The sequence below is a fragment of the Hemicordylus capensis genome, chromosome 4 (assembly GCF_027244095.1).
Source record: "Hemicordylus capensis ecotype Gifberg chromosome 4, rHemCap1.1.pri, whole genome shotgun sequence".
Lineage (NCBI taxonomy): Eukaryota > Metazoa > Chordata > Lepidosauria > Squamata > Cordylidae > Hemicordylus > Hemicordylus capensis.
The window spans coordinates 71921684-71933978 of record NC_069660.1 but is presented as its reverse complement, the minus strand read 5'-3'; the positions used below and the strand labels follow the sequence as shown (position 1 = coordinate 71933978).

The window sequence follows — 12295 nt, the reverse complement described above, 5'->3', positions numbered from 1 at the left end:
TTGACCGTCAGTGCTTTTGTGTTATACCAGTCTGGTGCAACTCCAGTGCAACAACATTCCTGCTTGGAGAGGAGAGGAGAGGAGAGCTTCCTGGTTTTCAACACATGCTCACAGTAAGCAGGGGGGAATGACTGAGGTAGGGACTTCAACCAGAAAATAGAGGGAACATATGTCACAATATCTGCTCCCATTCAGACAGAAAAAAGTGGGAAGAATTACAGCAAGAACTGCTTAGATGTGGATGCCCAAATATGACTCCAGCGAGCAGTTCTTGTAGTAGTTCACTGATGCTCCACAAAAAAACCTCCTCCATCTGGACATACCCCAAAGCAATAGCAACATTAGTCTAGGAAGGAAATGGGCTTCACCCTGTCTAGGCTGATGGTGCAAAGCCCACCCTGTTGTTGGCCATGTCAAAGACTGAATAATACTCCTTAAGGAAAACATCACCCAGGATCCATAGAGGCTGCCCATTCTGGGAAGATAAGTAGGTAGGCTCAATTGCAACTGAACAATAACCATCATTCTGCAAAAGAAGGAAAAGAGCTTTAGTTGCATTTCTGTTGGTGAAAATAGCATAAAGCATTTGAAATCAGGTCCTGATTAGATCACACTGAAGGAATACAGGTGTCCATCTCTATTTCTGATTGTTGCTATTTGATGTGAATGTAGTTGCCTAAGGCTTGCAAGAAGTATTATGGCAGCAGAACACATTGTGCTTCAGTAAGTATCTCACCAACCACACTGCAGCTGCCTTCAGCCTGTGCAAGACCAAAACCAACTGCACTGCAGATAATGGCCATAGTGATTAGTACAGTGAGCACCGTCTGTATACCAGCAGAAGCAACAATATGGTGGGATTCTTCTTCACTCTACTATTGCTGCTTTTGTAAGCACTAGTTCTAATACCATTGATTCTAAAAATAAAAGCCAGAGCAGATGGTTCTAGGCAAATTATCTTTCTATCTCAAAATCTAGAGAAACAGTTCAGATGTTTCTGAAATAGATCCATCAAAGGTCCATGGCCTCTGGGACGGGACCCATCCTGTCACAACCTCAGAAAGATGACCATAACAAAAGACCAAGAAAAATGGCCAAGTATTATGACAACAATTGTCATGAGCAAAAATATGCCACCCTGAGCACCCTGCTTACCAGGGTGCACTTTCCAGACTAGCTGGTCAACAGCAACAAAATGCCATTCAGGCAATTCAGACTGAAAACATAAACAACAGGGGGGACAGTCTCGCAGCAACTAACAACCCAAAACACCAGCAACTTCCTTACACCGTATATACGATGTCGTCCGAGCTCTATATCGCAGCGATTAAATTTGAGATAAGGCATTAGCAATGTGAACTGGATCTTGCTGTCCACATAAGGACTGCGCTGTCACAATGCGGGAAGTGTGAAAGCACACTTCCGAGATCCAACATGACCCCGTTGCAGGGTCTAATCTGGAAAGCGCCCAGCTGTCTCTTATAGACACCTCATGATTAAGAACAGAGTGAGCTAAGCAAAACTGACAGAATCTGACTGTTATAATCTAGGTTTGAAGTCAAATCTAAGTTTGAAGTCTTAAAATATGTGATGAGGGACTAGGTTAATCAATATAGGATACGTACGTCAGTGACATAGGCAGAGGGCGGCAGTGGGAACTGGACTCCATTAATGATAAAGGTGATGGTGGGCATGTTCTGCACATTGTTGCAGCTCACCACATACTAGGAAAGAACAAACATAAAGAGTGGTTAACTCTGTCAATAGGCTAGAATAGAGATTGGTCAGATTATGTCACTAATAGAAAACAGACTGACAACCAAATTTTTTCAGTTCATTTTGTTGGGATGCAGAGAATATAAGCCTTACTGTAAATATTCTTAGCCATCCCATTCTGTGCAATTTCACCAGCCATCTTGCCCATGAACATAAGAACTGGATCAGGCCTATTTAGTTCAGCCTTCTGTTTCCAATCGGAACCAGCTTGAAGTCTCTGGGAGCTAGGTGCACACTTGTCTTCTGCATTCTAGCAAGCCTGCCTTTAACCTGGATGCTGGGTTTGCTTTTCAACTGGCATATATTAGCACATCTTCTTCTCTTGAGGTGATGTGTGAACTGCATACATTATTTGAGATACCCCAAGGAAGAACTCCTCAAGCTTTCCTCCTCCACCTACCTCGCCATTGTATTGTTCAGCTCCCACAGCCTGCAAAAAACTCCCCATGTACTGCTGTGGGACAGTAAGCTGACAAGTGCCTGTATCCACAATTCCCTGGCAGCCTTCACTGCACCAGCCAGTAGCCTGGTTGCCAATGGTAAATCTGTAGACAACAGCAAATAATGTTATGAGGATAAGATTAGCAACAAAGAAACAAACTAGACAATGAGGCGAGTCTCATGATCGGTGAGACTTGCCGAGAGCAGGTTTGAGGGGAGAGTGGGCTTAGCCCACTCTCCTTGCAGACGACCAGAGGGGAAGCCTTGGGCGGCCGGATCGGCCACCCACACGACTGCCGGCTCCGTGATGGAGCCAGCGGGGGCTTGGGAGTTTGGGGGCTGCATGGCCCCTGGAAGTTCCAGCATGCTCTGCGTGAGCATGCAGGGCATGCTGGAGAGGCTCTCGAGCCAGAAGGCTGCTTTTTAGCCTCCTGGTCGGGGGTCTCCTCATGAGTTGCCACGGCGTGGAGCTGCACCGCGGCAACACATGATCTGGAAACCCCAGTTAGCAGAGGGCTCACTCTGCTAACCTGGGCTAAGGGGAGGGCTTCGCAATCGGGTTACCCGCTTTGAGGCAACCAGGCTCGCCTGGTGGTTCTCACGTTCTGCTAAAATCGGGCTAGGCTCCCCTAGTTCAATTTTAGCCAATCATGAGAATAGCCTCAATGGTTAAGAGAAAAAGGTAGCTCCTACGACTCAATAACCTGAGCACTTAACAATTCCTAATCTATAGATACAAAGTCCATGTAATCTTTAATTTATAGATACAACTGTGGCCATGAAATAACACAGCACTTTGCAGAGACTCCACATAAACTACAGTACTATCCAAAGGTTTTCATTCCTTGTGGATCCATGCCACCTTACTGGTAAATGAGTGCCAATTTTCAATTCCATGCTATATCTCACTTTCAGATATTGAAAACATTTGAAAATTCAGGAATGTACTAGGTTTTGATGAGTAAAGCTCTAATGACAATGAAAACTGGAAGAACCAAAATGGCAGAAGCCAATTAAGAAGGATTTTAGGTGCTGTTTGAGGCTGAATTGATCCTGGCAATCCAAGCAGAGAGTACTGAAGAAGACATATTTCTGGATTTGTGTCCATAAGTGCAACACATATTTAGTAGTAGTTTTTCTCCAAACAGAACTTCCCTTGTAGGACAATTACGCTTTCTCAGTACTCAGACTGATAGATAGATAGATAGATAGATAGATAGATAGATAGATAGATAGATAGACAGATAGATCAGGCATGTTTGTTTTTAAAAACAAAACAAAAAACAACCTGGTTCACAGTTGAGAGTACTCTACAAAATGTGATTGCATAGACATCGCAATTCCCAGCTGAATAGTTCCTTGTAGTTCATCACTTAACTAGTGATGAGTGTCACTAATGTCACTAATAGTTTATCACTTAACTAGTGATGAGTGTCATGACATCTCTTCATGCTCCCACCACATTATGATCTTAAAAAACTATTTGTATTACTAATATTCAACTTCCTTAGAGGCTAACTGCTCCCCCACTGTCCCACACAAACCCTGCAGTGCGCAAGTAGCTTTTAATTTTTAAAAAAAGTGTAGAGCAAGCCTACTCTCTCCCCCTGAAGCGATGTCCACCATTTTGTGATTCTTTTGCTACTTTTAAAAATGATTGTTTTGTTTTATTTTATTTTATTAACTTTCCCATTGAAATTAATGCTATATAAAAGTAGCTTTGGCTGGATGATGCCCTTAGTTCTTTGTACAGTCTTCATTTCTTGTGTTGTTTGTTCAGTGGGGAAGTAACTTGCCTAGGGAGCAAGAGGTTGCTGGTTTGAATCTCTGCTGGTTTGCTTCCCAGACCTATATTGGGCAGCAGTGATATAGGAAGATGCTGAAAGGCATCATCTCATACTACGAGGGAGATGGCAATGGTTAGCCCCTCCTGTATTCTACCAAAGACAACCACATGGCTCTGTGGTTGCCAAGAGTCAGCACTGACTCGATGGCATAACTTTACCTTACTTTAGTAGGCATACCAACACTCCCTCACTCACATTCACATTTTAAAGTAGCAGATGTGAATAAGGTTATCCCCCTCAGCCTTTCTACAGAAAGGCTAGCCCTCCAAAGAGGGGAAAGACTGCTGTTTGACACCTGGAAAGGAACATAGAAACAGGGGATCAAAGCAGAAAAGAGCAGTCAGACATAGATAGCACGTAGATTATGAATATCACTTACTCCTCAATACCAATCTGCCAGTACACTTCACGGGTAACAGGTGCCCAGGAAATCTGCCCAGAGAACAACTGATTGTCTACACCACCCAAGATCATCTCCCCTCCATACTGGACAGTTGGTTGGCTGTGGTGGTGCAGCAATAAACAAAAACAGTCAAGGTTAGCTATTCCACTATTAATCTGGTGAAGGTCCACATACTGTACATAGATAAGTGAACACAGAAATACAGGTGAAACTCGGAAAATTAGAATATCGTGCAAAAGTCCATTAATTTCAGTAATGCAAATTAAAAGGTGAAACTCATATATGAGACAGACGCATTACATGCAAAGCGAGATAAGTCAAGCCTTAATTTGTTATAATTGTGATGATCATGGCGTACAGCTCATGAAAACCCCAAATCCACAATCCCAGAAAATTAGAAAATTACATGGAACCAAGAAGACAAGGAATGTAGAATAGAACAATATCGGACCTCTGAAAAGTACACAGTGTACTGTGCTTGATTGGCCAGCAAGCCCGCCTGACCTGACCCTATAGAGAATCTATGGGGCATTGCCGAGAGAAGGATGAGAGACATGAGACCAAACAATGCAGAAGAGCTGAAGGCCGCTAATGAAGCATCCTGGTCGTCCATAATACCTCATCAGTGCCACAGGCTGATAGCATCCATGCCACGCCGCATTGAGGCAGTAATTGCTGCAAAAGGGGCCCAAACCAAGTACTGAATACATATGCATGCTTATACTTTTCAGAGGTCCGATATTCTTCTATTCTTCAATCCTTGTCTTCTTGGTTCCATGTAATATTCTAATTTTCTGGGATTGTGGATTTGGGGTTTTCATGAGCTGTACGCCATGATCATCACAATTATAACAAATTAAGGCTTGATTTATCTCGCTTTGCATGTAATGCATCTGTCTCATATATCAGTTTCACCTTTTAATTTGCATTACTGAAATTAATGGACTTTTGCACGATATTCTAATTTTCCGAGTTTCACCTGTAAGCAGAGAAAGTATGCTTGAGAGAATGGGGTAGACAAGCTGCGAGAGAACAAATTTTGCCCAGAGATGAAAGTTTGGATGGTATAGATGTTTAATAAATAAATGAATGAATAAATTAGGTACACATTGTCACAGATCAACTAATGCAAACCACCTATCCTCTGGTCTCACATGCACAAAGCATAGATTCTCAGTCTTCCAATAATGGTGAACTGGTAAATTGAGAATTTACCAATTCACCATTCAAAGGCTGGTGAAAATTTATTCTTTTACCACTCCAATTTTGAGGTGGGAAGCATAGCTAAAGTGAGTTAAGGCCAACAGTAAACTTGATTTGCATTGTGAACTTGAGCACACGCTCATACTATGAATTATCTCTTAATATGTTTCTTAACCCTCACAATCAAGACATTTAAGAACATATGTATTATCCCCTCTCTTCTTCCATATAGCTCATGGCTGGTATGTCATTCCTTAAGTATATTTGTGATTATAAGAATGGAACCAGTGAGTAGCAATTTAGCTGTTTCAGGTTAACTCCTCTGAACCACCCAGAGACATAGGTTTTGGGCAGTATATCAATTTGTTAAATAAATAAATAAATTTAAAGCATGATCTTGAATTCTTACAGCAGGATCTCTGGCCCCAGACAACAGTACAGATTGTTGTTACATCTTACCGGGAGAAATAGAAGCTGAAGATGGGTTCGGAAAGCTGTCCTTGTCTCAGCATCTGCTGCATGGCAGTGTATGACCCCCCTACAGCCATGGCAGGGTAAGCCATGCCCAAAATCCCATCAAAATTGGCGTAATAGAAAGGACTGGCAGGTTCATCCTCACTCAGGCCAAACTCTTGGTTCTGAATGACAATATTCTGGACCTGAAAGACAAGGTAAAATAGATCCCCGCAATCATTTGAGCATGATAACCATTATGAACTCTAGTAACTCAACTTATTACCAGTGAGGCCAAGCAAGGAGGTGTACATTCATTTAGGAAACAATCATGCTCTGAAATAAATTGCCCCAGGTTCCCTGTGAAGCAGAGATATCCCAAGTGCTTTGGAGGGATGGCTGCTTTGTTTGGCTTCCCCCCAAATCTTTTGTCACACAATTCAGATGTCATTCAAACTGGATTGGGTGAATTGAAACACACTGGCTAGCCCTGCCTCTGTACCAGTGCACTCCTTAGCTATACTCCCAGAACTCCCCAAGTACAGCATTTGTCCATAGAGGCATACTCCAGGAGAGTTTTCTCCCTGTGATTTGAAACACTGGTGGCTCAACATTCCAAAGCCTGGAGAGAAATTTTAATTGTCTGCAGCCACCAGAGCCAGCCCAACCGTTTACTCAAAACTTAAAACCACAAAAACGTAAACATTTGTCTACGAAAGCTTATGCTTCAATACATTTGTTAGTCTCTAGGGTGCCACAAGATTATTTGTTATTTCTTGTTCTACAGGTTCTTCCTGGTGTTCTTAACTTGAACATAAATTTAGGATTCCCAGAATGCATCACAGTTAAGGCTGAGTAAGCTGCATGCTGCAAACTTCACTTACTTGCACAGTGTCATAGCCTAGCATCACAGTCAAGTCACCACTTCCATAGTAGAGGGTATAGGTTTGCCCATTGTTGGAATATGTAGAGGATGCACTGGGATTGAACCTGTTGTGGTTACCTAGAATTTAAAAAATAAGCAAAGCTGACAAATTGTGATCTCCATGTGACAATGAAAGATGTCCATTAGTGTGCAGTGTGCATTCTCCTGCAATGTTGAGTTCATCACATATCTGACTCTGTTAAGATGAAGCCTTTCACTAAAGAGTTTCTCATGATGAGGAATACCCAACATTTGGCAAAAGAAGGCATGAAAAAGGGCATCTCTTCCAAAGATGTACCTGAGAGGCTTCCTTTTAATGGCATTGATGAAGTGCTCTTACCAAAGGAAAGCCTGTGATGAAGCACAGAGGACCAGGACACTAAATAAAGCCTGTGATGAAGCACAGAAGACCAGGACATTTGCCCCAGTGGCCCAATGCTGTCAGTGCCCCTGCTGGGCTCAAATCTCTGCTCTGCTATGAAGTTCTCCAGGAGGCTTTACACACATGGCTTTTGGTTGGAATCTTCTTTGGGATGGAGAGTGTGAGTCCACATATCACCTGCCTTCACTTCAAGTTTGTTCGGGCTATCAGGGACCAGTACAGACAGAACTCTGTTTTCCCCCGGATTGAGGCTGCACATACTTGCTTAGCCCGATTTATGTCCGACTTAAAATAATCCTCTATTTCCAGTGGCGTTTGAAAAAAGCCTGTTATGCCCCGACACTTTCCCTTGATGTGTGGAGTGGTGTTTTTCAAAACTAGGCATTTTTCAAAACTCAGTGAAGGGGAGTTTGACAGCTGTTGGGTATGGTCTGTTCTGAGTATTTGCAATTGCAAGTGCTGGGGGATGGGGAGGGTTTTTAGCAGATTGGTGACATTCTGTAGAGGGGGTCCAGGGGAGGGGGAGGGAGAAATTCCTGAGTTAAATGCAAGCACAAACTGCAAAATGTGGGTCTTAACACAGACTTTAGATATGCAGAATGGAGACTACAGCCTGATGTAACCTGAGGCCCCCCCCCCGCTTTTTAGCTGATTCACCTGCACTTTTCTTAATTACAGAGAATGCAATGATTTCTACTTTAAACTTCCCTGCCTCTGGGGTGTGTGCGCGTGCGTGTGTGTGGTGGGGAACAGACATGAGGTGATGAAGGCATTCATTCACAAAGACAAGTTCATTCTAAAAATCAGCAAAGATCTGAGTCCGATTTGGCAGGCTCAGGTTAAATGTTCTGCTCTTTGATCCCATGACAACTCATCATGCTGTTCTTCTGCAACACTGTCAAACTAACAAAACAAAACAAAAAAGCTCTCTCACCTCCTCCTCTGCAAGGATTGGTTGGAGGAAAAACCCAGAACCAGCTGGTGGGAACGCACAGGAAAAAGATCTGCCAGGGATTGCGGAGAGGAGCCGACACTATGTCAACTGTCCATTTAATGCCTCAAATTAAACATCTTGCCAATCTGCTTCAAAGCAGATTCGCTCTTCAGATACTCCAAGGCATAAAGCCATGTGTGAATAACCTCTAGGTGGCTTTGGACAATTCAACCATTCTACCTAGCCTATCTCACACAGCACTATGAAGAGAAAATTTATGACTGGTCATTCATGGAGTACATTAAAAATATTCTGAAGTGCTCTTCCCCCCACCCACTAATTTCAAAGTTACTCACCACAGGCTTCAGTATTACAGTAGACAGAAGGTACCCATAGATTGGAAGAGCCTGTGTCCATGACAACCAGGAAGTTCTGTGGTGGAGTCCCAATACTGATCTCTCCAAAGTAGAAAGTCTGAGGAATGAAAAGCTTTGGTGAGATGGAAGGTTTCAAAACACTTTGAAATACTACTAATATATTTCCTGCTTTTCTAGTATTCTACTGAGCACAGCATTCAATTCTAGTATTCTACTGGGGATGGAGCTCAAAATAATGCATGAAGAATTAAATTTCTTCCCCTCCCATAAAGGAGGTAAATTACACAACTTTCCAAGCTAGGAGTGGCAGAACTATGCAAGGAGAGGAGAGCTGGTCTTGTGGTAGCAAGCATGACTTGTCCCCTTAGCTAAGCAGGGAAGGTCCACCCTGGTTGCATATGTATGGGAGACTTGATGTGTGAGCACTGTAAGATATTCCTCTCAGGGGATGGAGCCGCTCTGGGAAGAGCAGAAGGTTTCAAGTTCCCTCCCTGGCTTCTCCAAAATAGGGCTGAGAGAGATTCCTGCCTGCAACTCTGGAGAAGCCACTGCCAGTCTGTGAAGACAATACTGGGCCAGATAGACCAGTGGTCTGACTCAGTATATGGCAGCATCCTATGTTCCTATGACAGGATTATACTTCCTTGGTTCATGCAATTAAAAGTGGGACACAGCAAGTGCATGGCCACCCTGATGTTTCTGTGGGTGTCTAATGCCTCCCTGGCATGTCCCTTTATCATATGGGGGAGGGGGCTGTTCATTCAAATGTCAGCTCTACATATGCATCAAATCCTTATTTAAACTTTATATTAAACTAGTAATGTACAAATCAGCCCTTCATTTAACCTTCTTCAATAACTACCAGGACCCAAAGAAAGAGACCCAAAGCAAGGACAAGCATGGAGCCATAGTTTTGCTTGCTGCTTTCACCCCATATCATTTTCCACCACTGAACAGACATGTTACACAACCATTTCATGGCTTGCCTCCTCAGTAAGAGAAAAATCATTGTTGCAAGCATCAAGCAGAGCTTTGGCAGCAAGTGCGCTCAGGATCTTGACTCTAGACTGAAAGTGATCCTTATTTATCATTGAACTGACAGCATACAAGATATCATTAAGTCCTCATTCTGCGTACTTCACAAGCAGAATAGCAGAACACACTCAAATGTTCCAAATGTAACTTATTGAGGCAACCTTTAAAAGATGGACAAATGTCAGTGTACTATTTTCAGACTGAGAGTCGATCATATGGACCTTTGAGCACAGGGAGATGAGTATTGAATGTGTTCTTGAAGCTGCCCCTCTGGCACAAGCATTAGGATATTGCCATATACTGAGTCAGACCATTGGTCTATCTAGCTCAGTATTGTCTTCACAGACTGGCAGCAGCTTCTCCAAGGTTGCAGGCAGGAATCTCTCCCAGCCCGATCTTGGAGATGCCAGGGAGAGAACTTGGAACCCTCTGATGCTCTTCCCAGAGCGGCTCCATCCCCTGAGGGGAATATCTTACAGTGCTCACACTTCTAGTCTCCCATTCATTTGTAACCAGGGTGGACCCCACTTAGCTAAGGGGACAAGCCATGCTTGCTACCACAAGACCAGCACTTGCTCTGCTCAGTCACCAGCACACAATCACCCACAGGAGAAAGTGCGGGAGTGGTGAATATCACAATTCAACCCACATCTCACCACGTATAGAGACAGTTGTGTGAACTGACCCCAAGATGAGCAAATATAATATGCTAATGACACACAACAGCAAAAGAAAGAGAAATGTAGTCAGCAGACCATACAAACTCTGATTGATGGACAGAGACAGGAATTGTTTTCATACTCACATTCAAGTAATTGGTTATCGGCTCATAAGCGACATTATATTCATTCAGGTGGTATTTCAGTGCAGGATCCACTTGGTGCTTCTTCAGAAATTCCTCCAGCACTCCTTTCTCCTTCATGTTCTCCCGGATGGATTTCCCTTTCTTCAGAATGATTCTGCATAGAAAGAAAAGAGATCATCATGAATATTGTTGACCTTTCCATTTCGTCCAGTGGTCTTTTTGTTCACTAACTTTCTTCTTCTTTGGTACTGGGAACTGTAAATAGGCCATCATGCTGCGTGCTACTCAAAGCAAGGAAGCATATGAGGAAGCAGGAATACATGTGCAAACCTTAAAAGTTCAGATTTAACCCTGCCCTGTCATTATGCCATGAAACACACTGGGAAATACATGCCCTGTTGCCGATCACTGGTACAGTGGTCCCTCTACTTACGAAATTAATCCGTTCCGAATGCACATTTGTAAGTCGAAAAATTCATAAGTCGAAAAGCGGTTTCCCATAGGAATGCATTGGGAACGGATTAATGCGTTCCGGAGCCTAGAAAAAAGACCCAGACCCCCAGTAAGGCTTGCAAACTGCACAGGAACATTTCTTTTCAAGAATAAACAGGCAGTAAACAGGCAGGCAAGTCAAGGAAACCGCATGTAAAATTTGTAAGTCGAGGAAACCCCATCTAAAAATTTGTAAGTCGAGGAAACCCAATCTAAAAATTTGTAAGTTGAAAAAACCGCATCTAAAACCGGATCTAAAACTGCCGTTTGTAACTCGAAAAATACTTATGTCGAGTAGTTTGTAAGTCGAGGGACCACTGTATTTCCATTTCATTCAGAGCCAGGGGTGGTCCAAGACGTTTTGCTTCCTGAGATGAAGGCCAATATTATGTCCCCCACCTACTTAGGCAGCAGTAGCAACATGCAAGCCAGCCACCAAGCCAGGCAGTGGCAGCAGGGTTGTTCCTAGCTCAGCTGAGGGAGGAAAGATGTGGGGCACCTGAGCACGAGAAGTGGGGTGAATGAGCACCATGCAACACACAGCGCAGGCATGGAAGAGCAGAGACAGTAGGTTAGCACGCATGGTGGAGGGGACCCAGCACTTGCTGTCCCCTGCACCCATGTCTGGGGTGACCATCTCACCCTGTCTTATGGAGGGGCCACCCCTGTTCAAAGCCATAGTTAGGGTACTCACCTCTCCAGTCCCTCAGATAGCTGGAGATAAACCAGCACCAGGAATAGCCACTTCATGGTGATCAGTGTTTCTAGCTATGTGACCTCTTAGAGAATCCACAGATCCCGTCCACAGTTACAACTGTCATGTCCCCACTTTTATATTCAGGACAATTCTCTTATCCTATCTGTTTACTCTTTATTTTCCATATGACGTACACCCAATATCTCCACCTTCTATTTTTATATGGATGATAGAAAATCAATTTCCTTTGGTAGAACAGATTTTAAACACAATCCGTACCCTTGAATGAGTGATTATACTCAAAGCTTTTGCTAGCAGCAAGGAAAATCTGTGATAAGTTATCAATAGGCAAAAGTATAATCAGTCCCCTTGAAATTTGCTCTTACTCTTTTTAGAAATAATGAAAACTAATAATCACAATTGCTGTGACAAGTATTTACAGAAAGCTGGATAGGCTCAGTTTTGATCTGAGTCCAGCATAAAATCAAGAGTAACTTCAAGCTTCTCTTTGCTAAAACATTGGGT

At 43.2% G+C, this 12295-nt stretch overlaps 1 protein-coding gene across 1 annotated transcript; it reads right to left on the bottom strand.

Moving 5' to 3' along the window:
• Window positions 1-373: 373 nt before the first annotated feature.
• Window positions 374-11823, bottom strand: LOC128323673 (pepsin B-like). Its single transcript, XM_053247217.1, has 9 exons — window positions 11768-11823; window positions 10582-10735; window positions 8721-8838; window positions 7008-7126; window positions 6130-6329; window positions 4444-4566; window positions 2177-2321; window positions 1626-1724; window positions 374-526 (listed from the first exon to the last, which is right to left on the bottom strand). Exons 1-9 carry the CDS (start codon window positions 11821-11823, stop codon window positions 374-376), a joined length of 1167 nt encoding a protein of 388 aa, XP_053103192.1.
• Window positions 11824-12295: the final 472 nt, after the last annotated feature.

What these genes read in the sequence shown, in the direction of transcription:
- LOC128323673 (XM_053247217.1), bottom strand. Translation starts at nt 11,823, where the DNA reads ATGAAGTGGCTATTCCTGGTGCTGGTTTATCTCCAGCTATCTGAGGGA. An exon ending in CTATCTGAGGGACTGGAGAG is followed by an intron (nt 10,736 to 11,767) that starts GTGAGTACCCTA and finishes CTTTCTATGCAG; the next exon opens with AATCATTCTGAAGAAAGGGA. An exon ending in TAGGCTATGACACTGTGCAA is followed by an intron (nt 6,330 to 7,007) that starts GTAAGTGAAGTT and finishes CTTGTCTTTCAG; the next exon opens with GTCCAGAATATTGTCATTCA.